The sequence below is a fragment of the Phyllostomus hastatus genome, unplaced genomic scaffold (assembly GCF_019186645.2).
Source record: "Phyllostomus hastatus isolate PE091 unplaced genomic scaffold, TTU_PhHast_1.1 phas_scaffold_200, whole genome shotgun sequence".
Lineage (NCBI taxonomy): Eukaryota > Metazoa > Chordata > Mammalia > Chiroptera > Phyllostomidae > Phyllostomus > Phyllostomus hastatus.
Window position 1 is genome coordinate 12364974 of NW_025334016.1, and position 23862 is coordinate 12388835.

Consider the following 23862-nt stretch of genomic DNA (forward strand, 5'->3'; position numbering starts at 1 on the left):
CCCCACTGCAGCAGCGGCAACAGCGTAGGGGCTGGGGGTACCAAACACCGGAGCTCCTGCCCCCCTCTGCAGAGCTGCCCAATCTCTCCTCCTCCTCTGGCTCTCTCCCCGCCCCTCTGAGCTAGCCGGAAGATGGAGAGGCAGGGAGGGGCCTCTTGGCTCCCAGGGCCCCTTCCCCTAGGACTGCTTGAGAGGGACCCTGGGGAGACTCCGCCTCCTACAAAGCTGGTTGGGCCTCAGTCGCGTCATCTGGAAAATGGGGGTGGTGGGGAGCTGTGCCAGTTCTTCCCACCTCCTTCCTGGACTCACCCCTCTTCCTGTTCAGCTCCTACCCCCCTGCCCCTTGGGTCCCCCACCCCCACCGTCTGAATCAGCAGCACTTAGCAGATGCGATCGATGAAGAGGCGTCTATTTAATGGCCCTAGAGTGGAGTGCCACAGGGAATGATGCAGCGCTGTGTCCCCTCCCTGCCCCCCGGCAAGGCTGGAGAAGAGGTGGATGAAGGGGTACTGGTGAGGAACATTTCGGTAGATGGCCAGGCCCCCAAAGCTGCTGGGGGGCACAGATTAAAGCCCAGCTCTAACCAGGACTGCTGGGACTGAAGTACGATCTTCCTGTTTTCAAATGTGAAATGGGGGGTGAGAGTGCAGCTGGGGACAAGCGAGATCCTACCCCCATACCAGGTTCTTTCCCAGACAGGCCCCGCTCTGAGGGGCAGTCTCCTTCATCTGTTCACATTCTGGAGCCTCATATCATGTTCTCCCCTAGAGAGCTCTGCTCCTGTGGCAAGAGCACTAGGTACCAAGTGCCTCTGGTGCGGATGGGTTCAAACCCCAGCTTTGCTGACTTGCTGTGTCCTTGAGCAAGTGACTTGCATTGTTTCCTCATTTGTCAGATGGAGAGTTACCCCAACTTGATGGTGTCACTGGGAGCATTACATGGAGTGATGTGAAAGGAGATGCACAGGGCATGGCTCAGAGGACTCCTTTTTAGTAATTAAGGCTGTGTGGTGCTGGAGAGCAGTATTGCAGGGCCAATTATAGCCTTTCAATCAATTTATCTCCATGTAACCCTCCATTTGCAAACTCATCACACTCCTGATTTGCCCATTTCTCCATCCTTTCACCCACCCACTCACTCATCCATTTGTATATTTACCCCATCTACCAAACTATTCACCAGCCTATCCATATGTAACTCCCTCTGTCTGTCCATCCATAGCCCTTGCCCATCATTTATCCACCTTTTTCTTCTTTCATTAGCTCATCCATCTGCCCACTCATCCATCCACATTCCCCTAGTCATTCATCTGTCCACCTACATTTGCACCTGTCAATCCTACCTATCCACCTACCAACCCGCCTATCCATTTATTCATCCCATCACCTATCCATCCGTCCATTTATTTCCTAATCTATCCATCATTGATCCATGCAACCTTCTATTTATTTATCCATTAGTCCATCCAAACACTTACCCACCCTTCCATCTGTCCACTCATCCATACCCACACCGCATACACATCGACCCACACATATATCTGCAGATATTTCTGCTCCACTCAGTTTGAGGGGCTAGTCAACAGCCACTGAAGACAGGCTGGGTGAAGCTGGGTGAAGGAGAGTAAAGCTGTGGCCAGAGGCCTCCCTTCCCATTCCAATGGTATGACCTCACCACCCCCAGTACATCCCTACTAGCTGGAAAGAATGAGGGCAGACAGTCAGTGGGTGGGCCCACCTGGCCAGATGATATTTTGGCTGCACAGCCTTTACACACACACACATTGCTAGAATGCTGAACACAGACCACACCCCACCCAATATCCCCAACCCCAAATGCAGAGTAGCCAGGCTTCCAGACATAAATTAAAAATAAAATAAAATTAAAAAGAGTTGGTCTCTGGGAAGGAGAGCTCATGCAGAGATGAAGGCAACTGCCCCTGGGAATCAGGGCCAAGGAGGACCAGAAATCCCTGCCCTTCCCCTCAGGGTCTTCACTCCCCAGGGACCACTGCCCTAAGATAGGGTCACTAACAACCAGCCATCAGGCTTCCAACCCCTTTAATGTCCAGTCTCCCAACTTATTTGATTTTGATGCTGGCCCCCATTTCCCCACTTCAGCCCAAGGGAATGGTGTTGTAGGGGTGGGTTGAGGAGGAACTGGGGCAGCCTGCAGGTCTTTAGCTGGCTTCTCCTGGTTGTGGGTCTGGGTCAGAGGACCCCACACACTCCTTGCTGAGCCGCACAATTTCCTGGGACAGAACTTCCATGTCCTAAGAAACAAATAAATCAGAGGCCAGAGAAGGTAGAAGGGGAAGCTCCCTGACCAAGCCTGGGGTGTCCTTACTTCATTAATCAATTCCCAACTAAATCTAGCCTGGGACAGGAAGATGTTTAGAGAAGTTCACAAAGCCCCCAGCAGTGAGCTGGGCTCAGGAAAGGTGTATGTATGAGGGTATGGGAGCCTCTGGAGCTAGGGATATGGATATGGGAGTGGATTGCCTGCTATGCATGGTGCACACTGGAGGATATGACCCCCTACCACCCCGGTCACCTTCTTTTTAGTAAATGGTGAGTTTGCTTCTCAGAAGCAGGAGCCAGGTCTGTATTCCTTCTAACTCCTTCAGAAACGGGGGAAATATTTGAGTGCCAGGATGGACAAGTGGACATGTGGGTAGACACATGGGGGATCCATGGTAGGCAAACAGGTGGACAAATGAACTGTTCAGAGGACAGATGAAGGGCAACAGGTAGGCAGGTTGCTAGGTGGGTGGGTAAAAGCTAGGACAAGGAGTGTGACTGATGAGTAGGTTTTAAGAAAGAGCAGTAGGTCAGGAAATGGGTGGAAAGACATGGGGCAGATGGACAAATAGTACAGTGGGTCAATAGAAGAGTTGGGTGACTGTATGTATGAATGGATGAGTGGATGGATGCAAGGACAAAGGGAAAAGTGAACCAAACTAACAACAGTAACTCAACTGAAGGATGAGAAGATGAGAATGAAGGAATGATTGGCAAATGAGGTGGGTAGATGGGGGAGACTGGCAGATGACCTAGGGCCTGTGTGGTGACTGGGGAGTTGGGTGGCTGCATGGACAGATGGGCATACTGGTAGGCTACTTGCCTTATGCAGGTGCATATTCTTGGTGAGCTGCTCCTCCAGCATGTTTTGCAGCTTCTTGTTCATCTCCCGAAGGTTCTCATCTCCTGGCTTCACTAGGTCTCTCAGGACACTGCCCAGCCCACTGCGGTCTGTGTGGCCTGCTGCCACGGACACATCTGCAAGGGCCCAGGCTGAGAGCTACCCCCTCAGCAGAATCAGAGGAGAAATAGCCAGAGACAGCAGAAAAGAAGGAAACAGAGAGTGGAGGAGAAAAGTGGGGGACGGGCCATTTCATGTAAGGGGTAGAGACTTAGCCATGTGAACCCTGGTTGTTACTTGTTAGCTGTGGAGCCCTGAGAAATGGGGATAACTAACTCATGGAGCTGGAAAAATGTATATGACTGCATGTGAAGAATAGCGCACAGTCAGGTCTCAGCGCATGTCAGTTGGTATTATTCTGATCCATAGGGGAAAAAAGGGAGAGAAGGAGGTTTGAAAGAATGGAGCAAAAGAAACAAAGATGGGGAGGGGGGAAGGAAGAGAAGAGAGGAAGAGGAGAGAGGAGGGAGAAAAGTGAGGAAAAGATAAGGACCCCAAAGGTATACACACACAGAGAAAGAAAATTTCTGAAAAAAATTTTAAAAAAAGAAAATTTCTTGAGATGGAACAATATAGACAGGAACACTGTGACAATATGAAGGGAAAATGGGGCAAAAAGAGATAAGGAGAAGAGATAAGAGGGAGAAAGACAAGGAAGTGACAAAGGGAGAAGAAAGGAGAAAGAAGGCAGAGAGACACACTAGAGAAAGCAGAGTGGAAAGATGACAAGAGACCCAGAGAAGGGGAGGAGCCAAGATAAGAGACAGAACAGAAAGACACACAAGTACAGGCCTGCCCTGGTATCCCTTCCATCAGCTGTGGTCTTGTCAGTAGCTTTGCTGAGTTCCAAGAAAGAGGAGAAAAGCCTTGGCACTGGACAGTGGGGAAGGAGGGAGCAGGGGAGAGGTTGCATGAGTGGTGAGGGCTGGGGACGGGGCACTGACCGATCCGGCTGTCCATGACGTAGGTCTCAATGATGGCGCTCTTACGGCAGAGATCCTCTGCCATGGAGGCGCTGCTCACTTCCAGGTGCTTCACCTGTGGGGTGGCCCAGCCCACCTCAGACCCCTTGACTACATATGTTTACACGAGGAGAGGCCAGCCAAACATCAACCACCCCTCCTTGGCCTCCTGGCCATGTAGGGACAAGCAGGCAGACAGCACCTTCTCCTCCAGCATCCATTTCTCCTGCTGCGTCTCTGCCAGGCGCTGAAAGAGCTCAGCCACTTCTTCATCTGACAGCTCTGCTGGCCTCAGGGGCTGTGCCTGAGGGCTGCTAGATAAGGACTGCAGGGAAGAGGAGGGGAGAGGCCACCCCCGACTCAGTGCCTCAGCCCCAGACACAGTCAGGGTTAAGAAAGAGAATGAATTTCTCTTTTGGGGTGTTGGGGGGAGGGTAGGCTCTGCACCTAGGGCTGTAGTCAAGTCTTGGCACCCTCAGGCTTGATCCCCCTTTGCCTAAAGGGGGAGATAGGAACGACCACATCATAGCCTTATGGAGAGGATGGAGAACCCATAGCACCTGTGACCTAAATTCCAGTTGACAGGAAAATTAGGGGAGAGAGGAACAAGCTAAATGATACCACTAGAAAGCCAGCAGGAAAATTCAAAAGGCGGAATACTTTCTGCAGGTCAACTGGGCTGGTCTCTTCTATAGGTTGTTGGTGTTGTGAAAAAAAAAAAAAAAGGGACAACACTAGATTCAAGAGACTTAAGGGACCTAAAGCAACCAGATTCAACATGTGCTCTGAAACTGAATGTTGATTCATAGAAAACCAGCAACAAATGACATTTTGGGGCCAACTGGAGAAATCTCATTAAGATCAAAGTATTAGATGAGATGAAAATTAACAAATTGGGAGGGTAGTGATCAGCTGAACAAAAACAGGTTACTTATAAGCTCATTTAGGATTACAAAAACAAAAACAGGCCTGGAAGGGTATGAACTAAGGATATATAGTGGTAAGCTCCAGGTGAAAATGTGAATGCTTTGGGTTTTTTTTTCAATTGTGTGTTTTTAAAATTTTTCTATGATGCACACACATGGAATAATAAAAAAAATTCTAAACAAAAGTAGCTGTCAAGGAAGCTGGTATGATAGACAACAATAGCAAGTGATAATCATGAGTTGGAAAAAAGGACTTCCTATAGGGATGATGCATCTACTAAAACCACTTATTTTATGGCACCAGGAAAGGCAGAGTTAACCCACAGATGATGAAAAGGAGGGTTAGAGGGAATAACTTGTCCATCCCCTATTTAGTGATCTGAAACAAAGCTGGTGAGCTTGGGGAAATGTTGACAAGGAAATGCATGTGCTGGGTCCAGAAGGGAAAATGAGGGCCCCAGAATTTGGGTAGGAGAGACTGGGGCTGTTGGCCCTTACCCTGGCTGGAATGCTTGCGCTCTCCTTCTCCCGCAAGATTTCCCGATAGCTGAAGGAGGAGACGCTACTGCTGTCCCCAGTCTGGGTCCGGCTTGGTGAGTTCATCTCTGAGAGAACCAGCTCCTCAAGGCCTGGGCAGAGATGGAAGAGAAACCTGAGCTCGAATTCCCCAGGGTCCCAGGGGAGTGACTGGCAGGAAGAGGCAGAAATAGATTTGACAGAGATGGAAAGAGGCAAAAAGACACTTGGGCACACAGGAGGATAGGGAGAGGCAGAATCAGAAAAGGGAGCTGCCTCTCTAGGCAAACCCACACACATCAGAAGAGAAACAGGGGTGAAGAAATGGAGGAAATTTCATGAAGTGGACACACACGGACATAAAAGTGGCATACACACTCATAAGGGTACAAACAGCTGAAGAGGGCACAGGGGAACACCCGCATGCAGAGATAAAATCGCAGAGCAACAAGACAGCAAGCTGGAACAGATGGGAAAGGAAGAGACCCTGGATAAGGACACGAGTTAGAGCAGAGACAGAGGAAAAGATGGCGCTAACTCTCGTAGTCAGTCACCTAAATCTGATTTCATCTAACAAAGAGAATGTATAGCAAACAATTTCAATGTTTGTTGATTCATACATTAGTCTGTAACAAAACAGAAATCAAACTCTCCTTTTATAAAAATGGGTTACTTCAGAGACAGAGTGCCTTGAAGAGACATTGATTTAGTGAGAGATATATTCATTTTTGCCATATCGCTTTGGACTCTGCTCCTGAAGCTGCTTTGGGGTATCAGGGTTGGGGGGCTGATGCCATTTCCTCAGGATCTCCTGCAAGAGCAGATTAACTGCGGAGAGACAGGGAACAAGTTTTCTCTGAGCCTGTGATATGGGAGATGCACCAGACTCATTACTGCATCATCTTTATTTATTCAAACATAATGATAGGCCATTTCTTTCTTGGAAAAAAAAAGTCTGAAGCACCTCAACTTTCGTTGTTGTTGCATCACCTGGCATAAGTGGCAGAAATAACATGGACTTTAGCTGCATAATGATCATACCACAGTGTTGCTGCCTGATTGTAAGCCTGTCTCCCTAGCTCATCTTGGACTTCTTAGAGGACCAAGACATGGAGGCTTTCCCCTCAGGGACCCTGGAGTGTGGGGGCTCAGTCCATATTTATAGATGAGAGAATGGATACAAGACATTTAGAGACACTGGGTGAGGTGCAGGAGTGTGCACATGGTGGTTGTGGGGTAATGGACAGAGGCAGACACAGAAAAAGACAGAAGAGAGACAGATATAGAGAAAGATAAAGGGAGAAAGAAAAGAAAAAGAAAGGAAGGAGGAGAAAAAGAGAGAACTAGGGAAAAAGTAGGGAGAGAAAGGCAGATACAGAGAGATGACATGAGCAGGCAGAGAGAGAGAGACAGAAACAGAAGAGACACAGCAAAAAGGAGAGAGAGACACAGAAAGAGATAATGCAGAGAAAGACAAAAACAGAGGAAAGAGACAGATGCAGAGAAAAGGGAAAAGACAGATCAAGTTCAAGAGGGACAGAAGACACAGGAGAGCTGGTGGAGTGAGGTACAGGAAGCAGCTCTGGCCTTCAGGCCCAAGCCCTGCCTCTCTGGGTCTCAGCCTCCCTTGAGGTCTGGGTCCCTCACCAGAGCGGCTCTTGCTGTTGGTTAGGATGTCCTGCAGCCGCTCCTGCAGCTTATCCGCCCGTTTCCTCTCAAGGTGCAGCTGCCGCTTGAGATCCTTGAGCTTTGGGGGCACAGAGGGAAAGGTAGGGGCTGAGGCCCAGTGGAGCCACAGGTGGGGGAATGCAGGGCAGGACAAGGCTGTGCTGGGACACCACTTCCCCCTCGTACCGCGGCACTGCCTTTTTTCTCCAGGATGCGCTGCCCATCCACTGTATCCTTCACTTCCTGTGTGATAGAGAAAGCATGGCTGGTAGGTGCTAGAATCGCTGCATGCACTGTGCTCCCTCCCTGCCCCATTACTGCAAGCCGAGGCCTGGGGTGTGTCTGAGGACTATGGGACAAGCAGTAACCTGCTTCAGGCTGCTGATGGTCTTCAGGTGGCAGTCACGCTCCTCCTGGGCCTGCTGGAGCTGATCCAAAACACACTGTAGCTCCTCCTCCTTGCTCTGAAAAGCAGAAGGCAGCTTAGGCCTCAACTCCAGAGACAGTCCTTCTACCAGAGCCTCTCCCTCCCCGGAGATGGATGACACCATGCAATAGGCACCTTCAGCTCGTTAGTGTGCTGCTCCCGACACTGCTTCAGGGCTTCCTCTTGTTCCTGCTGCTGTTGCTGCAAAGATTCCTACAAGGCAAGTCCCAGGTCTCACCAAAACCCCCCAGAGGATATCACACCCAGTGAGACGTGTGAGGGACTGCAGCATGGGGTTCCCAGGTGTGCAGAAAAGACACTCCTGCAGGGAACAATGCATGTCTTTCGGCAGTACACACAAGTGTCACATCTAGGGCTGTGTTGTCACATCCAAGACCAACATTTGCATTTACATTTCATTTAATAAAACATAATACAGCATTTACTGCAGGTGAGGAATGTTGTAAGGCTTTTACGTATATTAACCAATTTTACATACCCCTCCACAATACCTAGACAATAAGTATTATTGTTATTCCTTTTTTACCAATGATGAAACAGGCAGCATAGAGGTCAGGAAACTTGGCTAAGGTCACACAGCTAGGAAGTGGCCCAGCCAGGACTCAAACCCAGGAATATGACTGGATCCAGCATCTGTGTTCTTCATGGCTCTGTGACACCACCTCCCATATATTGGATTATCATGAGTTTTCCAGAAAGTGGCAATAAAAGTTTTTGTTCAAACAAAATTAGGATATTACAATAATTTCCTGACAGAACTATAATTTCAGAAAGAAGAAGTGCCTTTTCAAATTTGCAGATCTGACATTCTTCCCTATTGATGGCCATCCCCTAGTCCCCTCCACAGGGCTGCTATTGAGCCAGGGAGACTGTGGGGATACCCAAATCCAGGGCATCTCAGAAAGTTCCAGGGCCTAACCACTCCTTGTTTCCTGGTTTGGCATGCCCCCTGATCAGCCTCTGAGACTCACCAGGCACCAACTCACCTCAGCCTCCTTCAAGCGCCGTTCAAACCAGCCCTTGGCTCCATCCATAGAGTGTACCTGAGCTTGAAGTTCTTCCACTGTGTGCTGGAGATTCTCTAGTTCCCGTGTTCGGGCCTGGGAGAGGACAGACTGTCATGGGCCAGACAGGTAGAGGAGCAGGCACCTCACCTATGCCATGCCCTAGCCCATCAGCAGTGCTGTGCTCCTGTTTTAGAGGCCGAAGTGCATCATCATCTACCCACCCACCTTCTCCTCACGGATCTGGGCACGGAGCTCCTCCTCCTGTCGCTTCTTGTCTTCATGCAGCTCACGGAGTTCCCGCTCATAGCGGGCACGCACTCCCAGCACCTCCTTTTCATGCCGAAGTCGGATAGCTCCTAGCTCCTCCTTGTGCTGGGACTTCTCCTGCAACGTCTCCATTGCTAGCTCATCCAGCATGGCCTTCCGCTTCTCAGCACTCTGGGGGCCAGGAAGGTGGAGCAGGAGGATGTCAGTCAATGTCCTCCCTGAATAACAAAGAAGGCCTACAACCCTTTCCCTGGGTCCAAGGAATGAGCCAAACTCCACCTTCTCTCCATCCCCACAGAACTGGCTGTTAGTCACCCATCCTCATGGAACTGGTCACTTTGTGTCCCTTCCCTTTCCCGTGGGTTGGGCCACATCACCTGCTCCATCCCTGTGAACCAGGCCAATCCTTCCCCTTGCAACCTTCCCAGAGCTGCCCACCTTTCGAGCCTCTTGTAGTTCCTGGGTCAATTGTTCCTTCTCCTGACCAATTTCTTGAAGTTGTTCCAGCAGCCGACTATTGGCTCGTAATGACTCCTAATGCGGGGACAAATGGGGTGAGTTTGATAAAGAGCCCCCGAGAGATGCTGGTCACACAGGACACTTCTAGTAGACCATTTCCCTAAACCCTGTAAAGTGGGTATTGCTCTCCATTTTGACATAAGAACGATGGCAGAGACTGCTAGCTGCTCTTCAGTATTCATTCTCTTTATTCTCTAGCAATAGACTTTGTGGTTGGGCACATAGCAGTCCCGCTGATGTTTCCCTGCCTCCCTCACAGTTAGGTGTAGCCGTGGAATTAAAAGTGGTGAGAATACTGTACACTGTTAAGGAAAAGGGCATGCTAGGCCTTTCTTCCTTCCTTTCAGATGAAATAAAAACATTATGGTAGGGGAGCTTGAGCAAGCATCTTGGATGCCAAGATAGTCTTGCATCAAAGGTGACTGAACAGCAATGTAGAAAGGGTCCCTGGGTCCCTGTCGATGAATCAGAAGCCAGCATCCCATACCTGGGCAACCTAGCTCAACTGTTACATGAGAGGGAACTAAGCTTTTATTCAGTAGAAACCACTATTATTCTACTGTCTATTATGGACTCAGAATGGCTCTTCTAACTAACTTAAGATGCTTAGTCTTAGAAATGAAATAACTTGGTCTAGGACACACATGTGCTAATACATTAGGGAGCCACACTGGACACCAGGTCTTCCTGACTGTACAGTCTTCCCACTGCACCTCATTGCAAACTCCACTGCACCAGCACTAGGAACTAGAAGATAGGTCACAACCATTAAGTGTTACCTGAAGCTGGGAGTTGAGGTCATCTTTCTGTCCCATGAGGTCCTCATACTCAGTTTGCCGCTGCTGCAACTCAGCTGTAAGCTCAGCAGTCTGTTCCCGGAGCATATTCAGCTCTTGGGTCTTGGCTGTTTGGATCTAGAGAAAGTAGTGGTGATGGGAAGTGGAGTGAAAGAGGCCCCTGGGGGCCAGTCACAAGGTGTGAGCCTCCCAGTTCCAAAGAGACAGGGAGAGAAGTAGAAAGAGAGCCAGGAAGACAGAGGAAGAATTTCAAAAAGAACAGTGGGAGAAAGATCAACAGGGGAATGGATAAACGTGTTACATTCACATAAGGGGATACTACACAGAGATAAAAGAACAAACCAGTGCTACATATAAGTAAATGTCATAGATATGCTATAGGAAGGAAGCCAGACACAAAAAGGAAGCCAGATTCCATTTGCATGAAGGTAAAGGACAAATAAAACTAATCTGTGCTGCTAGAGGTCAGAGGGGTGGTTATTTTGGGGGAAGTATGAATTAGGAAGGGGTAGAAGGGACCTCTGGGGTGCAGAAAATGCTCTGTCTTGACCTGGGTGGTAGCTACATGGAGAGACAGACAGACAGACAGACAAACAGATAAGATAGACACACATGCTTCACTGAGTGTACACTTAAGACTAGTCTACTTCTTGCACTTTATAGGAGAAGCAGGGATCGATACAAGAGAAGTAGGGACACAAGAGAAGCAGGGATGGGTGGCCAAAGAGAAGAAGGGTGGAAGCCAACAGAAAGCAGCTGAGAATAAAACAAAAACAGAGGTGGGAGAACAGCATGACGTCAGGAATACACTGCCTCAACATGGATTAGAAGCAGAGGGAGAAGGGGAACTGGGGAGGGATCACCGAGGGCTCCCAAAGTGTCCTTATACCTGTTCCAGGGCAGCCAGGCTAGTCCTCAAGGCATTGTTCTCAGCCAAAAGTCCTTCTACTTGTTCCTGTGCATCTGCACTCTGGATGGACACCTGGACCCACCCCCACAACAGGTGAGAGTGGGTCCAGAACAGGGGGACAGCCAAGAGACACACACTCATAAACGGAAACCACAACAAAGGAAAGCAGGACCCCTGGGACCTGGCCTGCCTGTACAATACCCACTGGAACTGCCCCCACCCTTGACCCCCATATTCCTGAGCCCACCAGTATGATGTACCTGATCTTGCAGGGCTCGCAGAGCTGCTGCATGTTCCAGGCGTTCCCCTTGTCGCTGATCTCTCAGCTCTGCCAAGGTCTATGGGGACCAGGTCAGGAGAAGCCATTTGAGATCTCAGCTTCCCCTAGGGTACACAGAACTATACAGACTCCCTCTTTCACTACCTGACAGCATGCGCCTAGCACTTGGGGGTCGTGAGATACCCAGCCAGCAGAGATTTCAGGTTCACCCAGACTCTAGTCATTACCCCCAGGGGCCTCAAGCACCCCTATATCCCAGTCCCAAGCATCTCAGAAAACACCCATGTTCCTGGTGATTTCAAACTCACTTAGCCCCCATCCATAGTAGACCTCACGCTCACCCAGACTCCAGTTTCTAAAGTGGAAGCCCTAGGATTCTCAGGCACAGTTAGTCCCCAGGGACTCCAGCTTCATACAGACTCCAGATCCCAACCTCAAGGGGTTTCAGACAAACTCAACCCCCATATCCCTAGCTGCCAAGAGTCTCAGATCCATCCAAACTCATAGCCCAGACTCTAGAGGTCTCTAACTCATACAATCTCCTAATTTCCAGCTTAAGGTGAGGTCTCAAGATTAAGAACACCCCCACCATCTTCCCTTCTTGTCCCCAGTCTCTGGAGATCTTGAGACCTAGCTAAATGAAGATCCAGCTTTACTCAGACTTCTTTCCATAGGTCCCAGGATCCTTAGACCTGCAAACCACCATATTCCCCAGTCCATAGGACTTCAGACTCACCTACTTTAGGGGGAAGCCTGGAGGCTCTGAAGTCACCTAATCCCCAACCCTCAGGAGTCTCAGACCCAACTAGACTTTTGCTTCAGTCTCTGAACATCTCACACTCACCAGTTTTGCATTCATAGGCCCCAAGGGTCTCATGACCACCCAGCACATGTGATCCAGCTTCCTGGGTGTCTCAGACCAATATCCTAAGGGTCTCAAATGCACTCAACCCCCAGGCCCAACTGTCTCATTCATGGAAGTCTTGCATCTACCCAACCCCTATAGGTCTCAATGTCACCCACCCGCCCTGGCTGGTGTGGCTCAGTGGGTTGAGTACTCTGGTTGGAGGCATTTGAGAGGCAACCAATCAATGTTCCTCTTGCACACAGATGTTTCTCTCCCTTCCTTTCTCCCTCCCTTCCCCTCTCTAAAAAATAAATAAAAATTTTCAAAAGTCACCAAACCTCCAGGGAGTTTCAGACTCACTCCCATTCTTGGTCTCAGCCTCTAGTGACCACAGATTTTTCCAGACTCCTACTTATAATCCCTCAGAATTGCAGATTCATCCAAACTTGTGGCACACAGCCCCCAAGTCCTCAGTCCCTTGGGATCTCTGATTCATGTAGATTCCTAGCCTAACTCCAAGGGCTCTTGGGGCTCCCCAGTTCCCATTTTCCTAGCTCTTGGGAGCCAAAGTACCCATCCAGTCACTGTATTTCCAACACGAGAAATCTAAGACTGGTCTCCATAGTCTTCAGAGTGATTTGGACTCCCAGCCTTGGTCCCTATCCCAATGATCTCAGAATTCAGCTTCTCACCTGATTGGCAGCCTCGAGTTCCTGCTGCAGCTTCTGAGTTCTAGCCAACTGGGCTTTGAGATCAGCTTCCTTCCGCTGTTGTAACTCCTCAATCTTGTTCCTAAGGGTGATGTGGGGCAGCAGGGGTACATTGATCATGGCCTAAGGCCCAATCTCCCAGCTCTGCCCCTGAGGTCTTCAGTTAATTCTGTTGGGCACTGTCCCTGGAGTCCACCAATACTCTCAACCCTGGTAGTTACCGGCTGTCATTGAATAGTGTCTCCTTTTCTGTCTGCAGACGGCAAAAACTGGCCATAGAAAGACAGACATAGATGAGTCAATTCCATAAGTCAATCCTCTCCCTAGTTCCACCAGATCCCTTCCCCCACTTCAGGAAAAAATAATTTTTTTTACCTTTCTTGTTTCTTTTTCAGTTTCTCAGAGAGCTGGGGAGGGTACAAATGATAATGATCATAATATTAGTAAAGATAAAAATAAACTTAATATTTATAGACACTCTTACTAAGTCTTTTTTGGAAACTGAATTTACTTATGTGATCTTGCGGAATCCTCAAGACAGTCCTGAGGAGTATTACTAGTCTTACAAATGGGGAAACTGAGTCTCAAAAGGGTCTTTGGCTGTCCAGATGACCAGCAGCAACAATATGATCTCCATCCAGCTCCCTCAGGCTCCAAAGTCCAGCACTTATTTCCCCAACATATCAACCAATATCTGCATAATAGAGTGGCGAGGCTGGGAGGCCTGGAAAGAAGGATCACAACTGCCATCCACAACACTGGGTCTCCAGTTCCTAAGATATGAGTCTATAAATTCTTGGATGGATGGATGGATGGATGGATGGATAGATGAATGGATAACAAGGAGAGCTTGGCGGACAAAAAAGAAAGGGATGGGGCCTACCAGGTGCAAGACATAATCCACATTCGTCAATTCCATAATGAAAGCAACTCTGAGCCCTGACAGGATAGCTCAGTTGGTTAGAGTATTGTCCCCATACACCAAGGTTGCACATTTGATCTCCAATCACGACACACACAAGAATCAACCAATGAATGCATAAATAAGTGGAACAACAAATCAATGCCTCCCTCTCCCTCGTTCTCTAAAATCAATCAATAAATTCTTTAAAAAATTTTTTTAAAAAGGAAAGCAACCCTGACACACAAGTGTCAGTACCTCCATTTCACAGATGACAAAACTGAGGTTATGACAGGGTGCTCTGCCAGCTTTGGCCTTGCTAGGGGAAGTATAGCAGGTAGGTAAGGCAAAGGCCAGAAAAAGCTTGGCAGTCCCACCTTAGCAAGTTCTTCCTGTAGTCTGGACGTTTCAGCTTGCTTCAAGCTCTACAGGGAAGGAAAAGAGAGGGGGTTATTATGAGCAAGGAGAGAGGTAAGGCCTGTGCCTTCCCCTACTCCCCTGCCTCCCTAACCTACCAGCCCATGAGATGGTGATGTCATAAACATCTCCATGGGATCAAAGGCAGAGGTAGGGCATCCGCCTGCTACCTAGTACCCCAGCTCCAAGAAACCCAGATTCACCTCCAAGCCTTGTAGTTGTTCCCAGAGCAATTTCTTTTCCTCCTTCTCCATTTCCCACTTCAGCTCCACCTCTGCCAATGGCATGGGGGACAAGGTAGTGAGGGCTTGGCTCTCCAGGTGGTCCCCGTGGCCTTCACTGGCAGTTGGAGACTTCCTGGCTTCTTTTTCATAGCGTTCCTGCAGGGCTAGCAGGTAGAACAGAGATACGCGATGGATAAAGTGATCTCTGAAGATCCTTGCTATGTGTAAAATAGAGAGAGAATTGATCTTCAATTCCTCAGCAGAGACCCTGCCACAAATGACCACAAGCCTACAAAGTAAAGGTTCAGCCCCATCTACACAAATCACAAATCTTTTGAGCTTCAGCAACCACTGAAATCCTATCTACCATATATCAGACCAAACTGGCTTCCCAAGCTCTGCCAACAGCCCAGCCCTCCAAGGTCATGCCCACTATTCTCCACTGCCTACTTACAGCTGAATTCTTCCTATAACCTGTTCCCCAGCCACATTTTGTAGTCTCCCTCCTTATCACCAAACTACTACCCACTACCTCACAAGCCCCAGCTGTTCTCCGAAGTCCACATATCAGGATCTTCCCATGTTCTATCAAGTTTCCTCTCAGCTTTCATTTCAGACCCCACTGACAATCTAGGCTCAGAATCTTCCTAACGCTGCTTCATTCCCCTTCTCCATTTAGGAACATCTTTCTGATGTTCAATCTGCTAATCTGTAAAATATGCTAGGTACCACGCAATGAACTAAACTCACAGATACCACCTCTTCTTCTACTAGTCTTCCAGGTGGTGGGCATCACTATACGTACTTTGTGATTGAGGAAGCTTAGGCCCACAGAGGAGAAATGGCTTGTCCAAAGTCATGCACTAGGGTTCATGGCAAGACCAAGGTGGATTCTGAAGCCTTTCTACCTTTCTCCAGAAGGAAAACACCCTACCCAATCCCCAAGGGCCCATACCTTCCCAGGAGGGCCTCTACATACCTGCCACATTCTTCTGCAAAGCTGTGTTTTCTGCCTGCAGTCTCAGCAGCTCTCCATCCACAATGCTCCCGGCTTGGGCAGCCCCTGCCCTGGAAGCCCCATCCTTCAACTGCTGGTTCTCCAGTTCCAGCTGTTCCATCTGGCTGCAGAGCTGAGCAGGGGAAGAGAGAGGTAGCAGAATGGCAGAGAATCACAGCACTACTTGCTGAAATGTATAAAGCACTTGGCCATGCACTTTACAATTCATTTAATTCCCGTAACATTCCTGTAACGTAGATGCCCTTATACTCATTATATCCCCACTTCACAGATACGAACACTGAGGCACAGATGTTAAATGACTTCAAATTCACACATCTGTTAAGTGGCAATCACAGAAGTTTGAGCACACTGAGAACAATTTTCTGCTTGCCCACTCCAACCTCACAGTTGCAATCCAAGACCTCAGGCTCCACTGGAAGTTGCTGGTCCAAGATGTCAGCATCACGGAGAGCCCCACCTCCATCCCTCTTCTATGGAAGGGTCTGTGTCTGGGAGCATAGGCACCACAGACAGCTTTCAGGGCATTTCCAGGGCCAGTACTGCCCACAGCCCCATATCGTCAGCCCTTGGCTGTGGAGAGGTGTACAATGCAAGTAAAACTAAGCCCGCCCCGTTATCAACTCCTGACTAAAATACAGTTCTCACAGCAGACCTTACAAGATCCTGTGTTCCATTTTCAGATGAGACTACTAAGACCCACAGAGAATTTTTATTTTATTGTTTGGGATATTTTCTACCCAGAATATTATTGCTTCAACCCAGTTCTTAACATGACTGGCTGCATCCTTCAGCGCTCTGCTCAAATGTCATCTTTCACGTAGTATTCCCCAACACAGAAATTCCATTACTCTCTAGCATAGTATTCTGTTCATTTCTTTTTTACCTAGCACTAATTGCAATTAAATTTAACTAATATGTATTTTGACTTCTTAAAGCTCTAAAAAATTCTGGATCATAAGTTCTGATGGATGATTACATTTTATTTTGTAACATAGGGGTCTTAAGCACAGAATCTGAAATCAGACTGCCTGAATGTGAATTTCTACTCTGCCATTTATTAGCTGTGTGACCTTGGGACAGACTACTTCATCTCTTGGGGGTTCAGTTTTCCTCAACTGTTAAACAGGGATACTAATAATATTTCATCAGCTTGCTACAAGAATTAAATAATTGTATAATGTAAAGCACATCAAACAGGACCTGGCACACAGCTAACACTGTGTAACTGTCACCTATCAGTACTACTATTATTTGTTTACTATGTTATCATCTTTCTCGCCATCCTACCCCCAGAATGTAAGCTCTCCAACAGTGGGGACACAGCAGGTGCTCAATAACTATTTGTTGAAGGAAAAAGTGAGCTGAAATATCTTAGCAAATAAGCAGTGAAAGGAGGCAAGCCTTGAACTCAGGTCTCTCTGTGAGCACTTCCAATTCCCAGAAGGAGGAGGAAGTAAATGTAAAGGAGGTTCTATACTTGGCCCAGGGCCTAGCCCAGGGCAGGTGCTAGGGAACATGAACTAGATTTATGGGAGAACACCTGTCCCTACCTCACCCTGTAAGAACCATGATACCACTGAGGCTAAAAGCAGGAAGCAGTGAGAAGTGAGGTGATAATGTTGGCTGTATGTGGGCACCAGGGGCTCTGAACTACAGGGGGCAAGGACCCACTGGGAGATATTGTTTAAAGGAGTGATGTGGTAAGAGCTGCTGGTCAGGACACCCTTTAGGGCTTCGTCTAGTAGAAGCAGCTAAAAGTGAGGAGACCAGTGAGGAGGCTGTAGGAATAGAGCTGGTGAGAGATGGAAAGGGCAGAGGCAGGGCAGGGCCACAGGATGGATACAAAACTTTTAAATAGTCAAGAAATATTTTAGAGGGAAAATAATAAAAAGATACTAGTAGAAGCTAGCATCTACATAGCTGATACTATGTGCAAGTCTGTGTTCTTAGTGGTTTACCGATATTTACCCATTCAATCCTCACAAAAGCCCTGCAAGGTACGTACTGTCGTTATCATCATTTCCATTTTAAACATCTTGGGAACCAAAAAATAGGCAGGTCAAGTGACACGCTCAAGGTTGCAGTTAGTAAAAGAGCCAAGAGTTTAATCTAGTCCTCCTGGCTCTTAACTACTACTTACTAAATAACCTCTCCTGGTATTGTACCTGCTTAAAGGTTGTTTTTTGTTGTTGTTGTTGTTGTTGTTGTTGTTTTGTTTTTTAAGGTCTTAAGCACTACATTTCCATGTGGAGACTTGGAAACGCCATTTTATTATCACGGGACTTTCTTCCTTAAGACATACTAAAAACTTAGAAAATCATTGAGCATGAATACAGAATAGAGGCTGGAAACAAAAGACAATGTCTCCAATTGCCCAGTAGATTCAGATATAGCCAGGACACTAAAAGCAGTGAGGAGATAGAATTATCCAACCCAGGATAAATTATGTAGAACTAGAACCCCAAGCTCATGTCAGGAAGAAAGAGAAAAGGGAAGTAGCTTGAACATTCGTCCATCCCATGTTAAACATAAGAACTTTACCTAAAACCCATCAATATCCTGGGGCTCCATAACATCAGCCCCAAAATATACACAAGGAGATTAAAGCTCAGAGAAAAAGAATGACTTGGTCAGGAACCAGAGGACCTCAGGGCTTGGAGCCTTCTAATCCCAGCACAGTAGGGTAGCCCCATCTGTCAAACCACTGCCCCCTAGCAGACATCCAGGACCCTTTTCAGCACCATGGACAGGGATCCAGGGCCAGCCTCTGTTCAACCACCCTCAGCTACCCTCCTGCTTCAGCCCTGGTGACCCTCTACCCCTAAAATGCCCCTTGGCTATCCCAGGCACCAGCACCTTGCTGAACTCAGCCATAAGAGTGCTGTTCTGCAAGCGGAAGTCCTCCTCCTGGCTGTGCAGCTTTGCCTGCAGCATCTCATTTTCACTCAGCAGCCCCTCGACTTCCTGCAGTGGAAGACATGGGCCAGGTCTCCAACAGGGGCAGAAAGGATGTGAGATATGGCAAAGGAACACAGAGAGGGAGAAAAGAACATGGGTGGGGAGAAAATAGAGTAGAGAGAATGAGACAAGTAAAATCAGGAGTTACAAGGAGAGAGAGATGCCAGGAGGGATAAAAGAGATGACAGGGAGGGAGAGAGACAGACATGAGGAGGTACAGAGAAGATAAGATGGGGAGGGAGAGAGGGGCATGAGGGGGAAAGAATGGAGGGAAAGAGAGGGGTAGATAGAAATAGAGAAGATGGGAGGTAGAGAGAAATGGGGAAAAGGGTTAGATAGGGAAGAAGAAAAGGATGAAGAGGAAGAGAGGAAAAAAGGAAAGGTAGGAAGACAGATAGATTGGATCAGAGAGACCAACAGATAGAGAAAGAACAGAGAGAGGAGAGAGGGGATCAGGGAAAGAAATGAGTGGGGAAGAGATAGAGGAACAAGGGAGAGAGAAACAAGGAGTCAGAAAGAGATAAAAAAATGAAATTATGGCAGAGATAAATACAGGTTGGGGAGAGACAAAGAGAAGGTCGGGGAGAGAAACAAGAGTCAGAGAGAACAGGAAGACAGAGACAGGGAGTCAGAAGGATAAAGAGAAAGGGAGAAGGAAAGACACAAACAGAGACACAGAGTGAGAGATAAATGAACACAGGAAAACACAGACACAGAAACATGGCAGTGAGTAGACAGTCATGGTTGCAAGTGCACACACAGGGAAAGGCCAGTACTAGGAGATCCCAGCATACAGAAATATCCCCACTAAGACAATCTCCCAGACACATTCACCCACCACGGGTCCCCTTACCTGAGCTTTCTTGCTCTTGCTCAGTGCCTAAAGGTGAGGGGGGAGAGAGAGAGAAGGTGAACAGAAAGGAACAAGTGTCAAGAGAGGGCAATGATAATGGGGTGGGGGATGGGAGCATCTTTAACCACAGAACTTGCATGACAATTTGTAGCCTACAGGAATGATGTAATGAGTGAGTGGCTTATATCCTTTCCTCTAAGCTCTTGAAGCTATTCATGGGTCTTAGTATTTAACCTAGGCTCAGGCATTTGGTTGTATTGCTACATCTGTCCAAACACGTCTATGTGGATCTCTGCCACACACCAGGGAAACTGCTGTTCCTCTACTGAGCAGTTGAGGGCATTGTCAGGTGGGAATCAGCACCTTACCAAAGAGAAGTCCAGTTTCCCGACTGCCAGACTTTCTGCATTCTGTATTCCTTCATCTAACAAATATTTACGGAGCATACATTATATATAAAATTGTGCTATGTGTGGGGACAGAGGAGTAAAGAAAGAGACAAAGGAAGGCCTTAAATGTCTTGAGGGGCCACAGTAGCTTGTATCTTATCTTTAGAGGACTGGAAAGGTAGGCTCAGTCTCACTTTACCAACAGGACCAGGACAGGGATGGGAAACAGGAACACAAGGCAGGACAGTGAGTGAAGAGGAGGCAGATTCAAGGTAGATTTACCACTAGATCTGATTCTTTAGTTAGATGGTAAGGAGTGATAATAAGTTATTGAAATTAAAAATGAATTGAGTAAATTAAAGTTAATTGATAAATTAAGCAGAATTACATAAAATTAGGAAACTAAAGAGACTTCCATGAGAATTTCTTGAATGACAGAATGTAACATTAGGTCTTGTTCACAGTAGGTACTCATTGGACCAATGAATGACTCAAATGACTACAGGGAAGCATGGGTAAGTGAGTGGTGGAAGGAACTACCTTCTGAGCTTTGCTGAACTCCTTATCCAGGTAAGCGACCTTCTGTCGAAGACTGGTGAGTTCTGGTGTGGGGAAAGCATACAGTCTTAGCCTCAGTGGGTGGCTAGGAGGTAAATGGTCTTCCCACCAGGCCCTTGCCCCCCAAAGCCACCCCCATCTAATGAGACCCCTTGGCTCACCAACACCATTCTTGCGTAATTCATCTGAAAGCTGGTAGTTGTTTGTCCGCAGTTCCAGGAGCTGAGCCTTTGGGGGAAACAGGGAAAGGAAATAATCTGGTCAGGAAGGTGCCCTTATTCTTACCATGAAGGTACCAGTTCCCTGAGCCCCACAGACCCTGCTGCCCTCCATGCGCCTCTTTAGTCACTCCTTAAGACCTGTGCATAGTGCATGCTGAATGGGCTTCCAGACTCTCAGCCCCAACCCCACCTTCTGCAGTGCTATTTATAATCACAGCCAGCCAAACCTCTCCATATCCCTGCTGCCCCCATTGCTCCTCTTCCAATCCACAATGCACTGACCTAGTCAGGCTCTTGCTTATGTGTGTTCTATGGCTCTCCATGCCCACAGGATAAAGTTCCTCCTCCTTCCCTGACTGGTGTGGCTCAGTTGGTTGGGCATCGTCCAGCAAAGTGAAAGGTCACTGGTTCGATTCCCAGTCAGGGCATATGCCTAGGTTGTGGGTCTGTTCCCCGGTGAGGGCACGTATGAGAGGTAATGTATCAATGTTTCTCCGTCACAATGATGTTTCTCTCCCTTTCTTCCTCCCTTCCCTTCTCTCTCTAAAAAAAGTCCCTCCCCCTCATCCTGGCTGACCTTGTCACACACTAAACACTGTTCTGTCTATCTTTCTGTCAGAGGTGAGTATTATCTATCCTCTTGGCCAGAGCAGGGTGTAGGGGCTTGCCTTCCTTCTTCTTTTACAATGGAAGAGGGCCTGGTAGTCTCCTGACCAATTTCACAGAGTAAAAGGGGGCTGCCTAGGGTCCCCACCCCCAAGGCTTCAAAATATGTCCAGTTCCCTTTTAATAATTGAGGAAAAGTTAAGTATGGACCTTGTCAAACAGCATATAGCTACCTACCAGCCCGGTAGAGCATTGATGCCTGTTCTTCCCAGAACCACTGTCTCTTACACCACCAGGACCTTTGCCTCGCATGGCACCAGCCACCATCCCACTGGTGCTGTGCTAAAGGTCAGAGGGCTTGGCCTCTACAGAATCTTTCCTCTTCTGGACCCATTGGTCTGTCTCCCACAGTGCTAATCCAATTGTACACCCTTGGCACCCACCTAGAGTTCCTATCCATCAAAGTCTAATGTTTTCCCCCACTAATAGCCCAATGAAATCAATCTTTCTCACTCAGAGGTCCCCACCCCTCTCAAGATCTCCCCAGTCATGATCTAATGGGATGACCCTACATCCTTCTTCCTTGTCTTCCTTGTGGAAGAGTCTTTCTTCCACAAGGCTTTGGGTGGGCCAGTTGGATTACTCTTACTCACTCAGAACCCCCTGCACAAATTATAGGAGTCTTCCCCTTTCATGATCTCAACCTTTCACCCTCAGAGTCCCTCACACACACACAACTGGTTTCCCTTATTCAAAGACCAATGGATTACCTGTCCTTACTCAGAGTTCCTCCTCTTTTCCCATAGGACCTACTCAGGGTTTTCCCTTTTCAGAGTCTCTCCATACACAAAATCCAATGGTCTTTCCCAGTAAGGAATTCTCTCAACAAGGGCCCAATTCTGGCCTTTCATCCCATCTCAGAGTCCCCACTCAAAAAAAAAATCAAGTGGTCAGAGTACCCAGTTAGGGTACTTCCCCAAAGCCCAGTAGTCTCCACTCCATGAGGTCCAAGGTATCACTCCTCTGATCCTCTCTTATTTAGGGACTCCTTTCCCCAGGCCTAATCACCCCTAACCATCCAATGGTACTGTCCCCTCTTGGGATACACTGCCACCACTCCCACAGGATCTCCCTCTCTCCCAGGAACAATGACAACATGTGGGGACTTTCCCCATTCCTTGGCACAATGGTATCTCCCACAAAAATTTCCACCTCCCACCGGGTTATGGTATTGCCCTCTCAAGCTCCCCCCCCATGACGTAAATGACCCAACGCCCACTTCCTTCCTCTGCAAACAAAATGGTTTCTCCCTCTCTGGATCTCCTTCCCTCAAAGTCTAACGTTATCATCATCCACCCATGGTGTCCCCGGCACAAGCCCAAGTCTCATCCCCTTCAGGTCTGAATAAGTTATCCCTCACTCTAGGACTCTGTCCTCTGGCCACAAGGCTCACAAAACTCAGTCCGTTAGAGCCCAATAGTATCTCGAAATTCAATAGTCTCACCACTAGGAACCTCAGTTTCCCTTCTCCGGATCAACCCCCTAGACTCAAGATCCATCCCAACCAACCCCGTCTCTGCCGGTGGCACGATCTCTCTGTATCCCGACCCTAGTAATCCATCCCGGTGGTCTTTTCCCCAATGAGCTGCACCTGCATCCGCTGAAACTCCTCCTGAGACAGAGCTTGCGCCATGTTCCTCCCCCCCACCCCCCGACAGTTTTCTGCGCAGACGCAGCGGGTTCTTCTGTCATTGTGAGGGTCGGACCAAACCACTGGCCAGGAATACAGGGGGAGGAATCTATTCCGGAAGTTCAACGTTTCGGAGACAGAGAGAAAAGAATGAAACTGACAGGCCATATGAATTTGAATTTAATATTTTACCAGAATGTAGGTTATCTGGTCTAACCTTTGAGCTCTCATAGAATATCCATTGTAATATGACACTATAGCATCCCTGTGTCAGAGGTGGACTCGTCGGGGAGGAAGTGTTTGCCGACAGAAAATCATCCTCCCATGGTTCCCCTTTAAAGAGAATGGTTGACTTAATAACCATAGAAATGAAAGCGGAAGCTCTGCGTTGGTCTTGTGCCTCCCTCAGTGTAACTCCAAACGGGGATCCCGCCTCCTATGAAGCCTTTGGCCTTCTCTTCACTCCTCTTTTCTCTTTCTCTTCTCTTCTCTTTTTTTCTTTCCCCTTGTCCTTCTTCCTCTTCTTTTTTAAGATTTGATGTTGATTTTCTTAATATGATGACGTACATCATGTTAGGTAAAGGACCTAACCAATAAATTTAAATACCTGGGAGGAGCCCTGGCCTGGTGGCTCATTTGGTTGGAATGCCATCCTACACATCAACAGGTTGCAGGGTCCATCCCTGATTGGGGCACATTCGGAAGGCAACCGATTGAAGTTTCTCCCTCCCTCCCTCTCTCTCAAAAATCAATAAAAATATTGGGTGAGGACTTAAAATAAAATAAAATACCTTAGAAGAAAGAGTGGCAGTAAATCAAATGAAAAATCTTCAATAAAAAAAAAGCAAAAACAAAACATTTCGCCCTGGCTGGTGTGCCTCAGTGGATTGAGCGCCCGCCTGCGAACCAAAAGGTCGCCTGTTTGATTTTCAGTCGGGGCACGTGCCTGAGTTGCGGGCCAGGTCC

The 23862-nt window shown here is 48.0% G+C and overlaps 1 protein-coding gene across 2 annotated transcripts; it reads right to left on the reverse strand.

Moving 5' to 3' along the window:
- Nucleotides 1-1723: 1723 nt before the first annotated feature.
- Nucleotides 1724-22916, reverse strand: GRIPAP1 (GRIP1 associated protein 1). Of its 2 annotated transcripts, XM_045860613.1 has the most exons (26): nt 22858-22916; nt 20541-20607; nt 20362-20423; nt 19433-19459; nt 18478-18585; nt 15580-15730; nt 14580-14764; nt 14337-14384; nt 13434-13465; nt 13280-13327; nt 13041-13140; nt 11482-11559; nt 11201-11293; nt 10294-10428; nt 9434-9529; nt 8954-9166; nt 8708-8821; nt 7836-7913; nt 7642-7737; nt 7460-7516; nt 7253-7352; nt 5588-5718; nt 4366-4488; nt 4146-4239; nt 3124-3278; nt 1724-2272 (listed from the first exon to the last, which is right to left on the reverse strand). In XM_045860613.1, the coding sequence occupies exons 1-26, from the start codon at nt 22897-22899 to the stop codon at nt 2180-2182; spliced, it is 2526 nt and encodes an 841-aa protein (XP_045716569.1). In that variant the 5' UTR covers nt 22900-22916; the 3' UTR covers nt 1724-2179. The 2 variants fall into 2 exon arrangements, with proteins under 2 accessions (XP_045716569.1, XP_045716570.1); XM_045860614.1 differs by lacking the exon at nt 18478-18585 and having other exon boundaries at nt 22858-22906.
- Between the last annotated feature and the right edge of the window lie 946 nt (nt 22917-23862).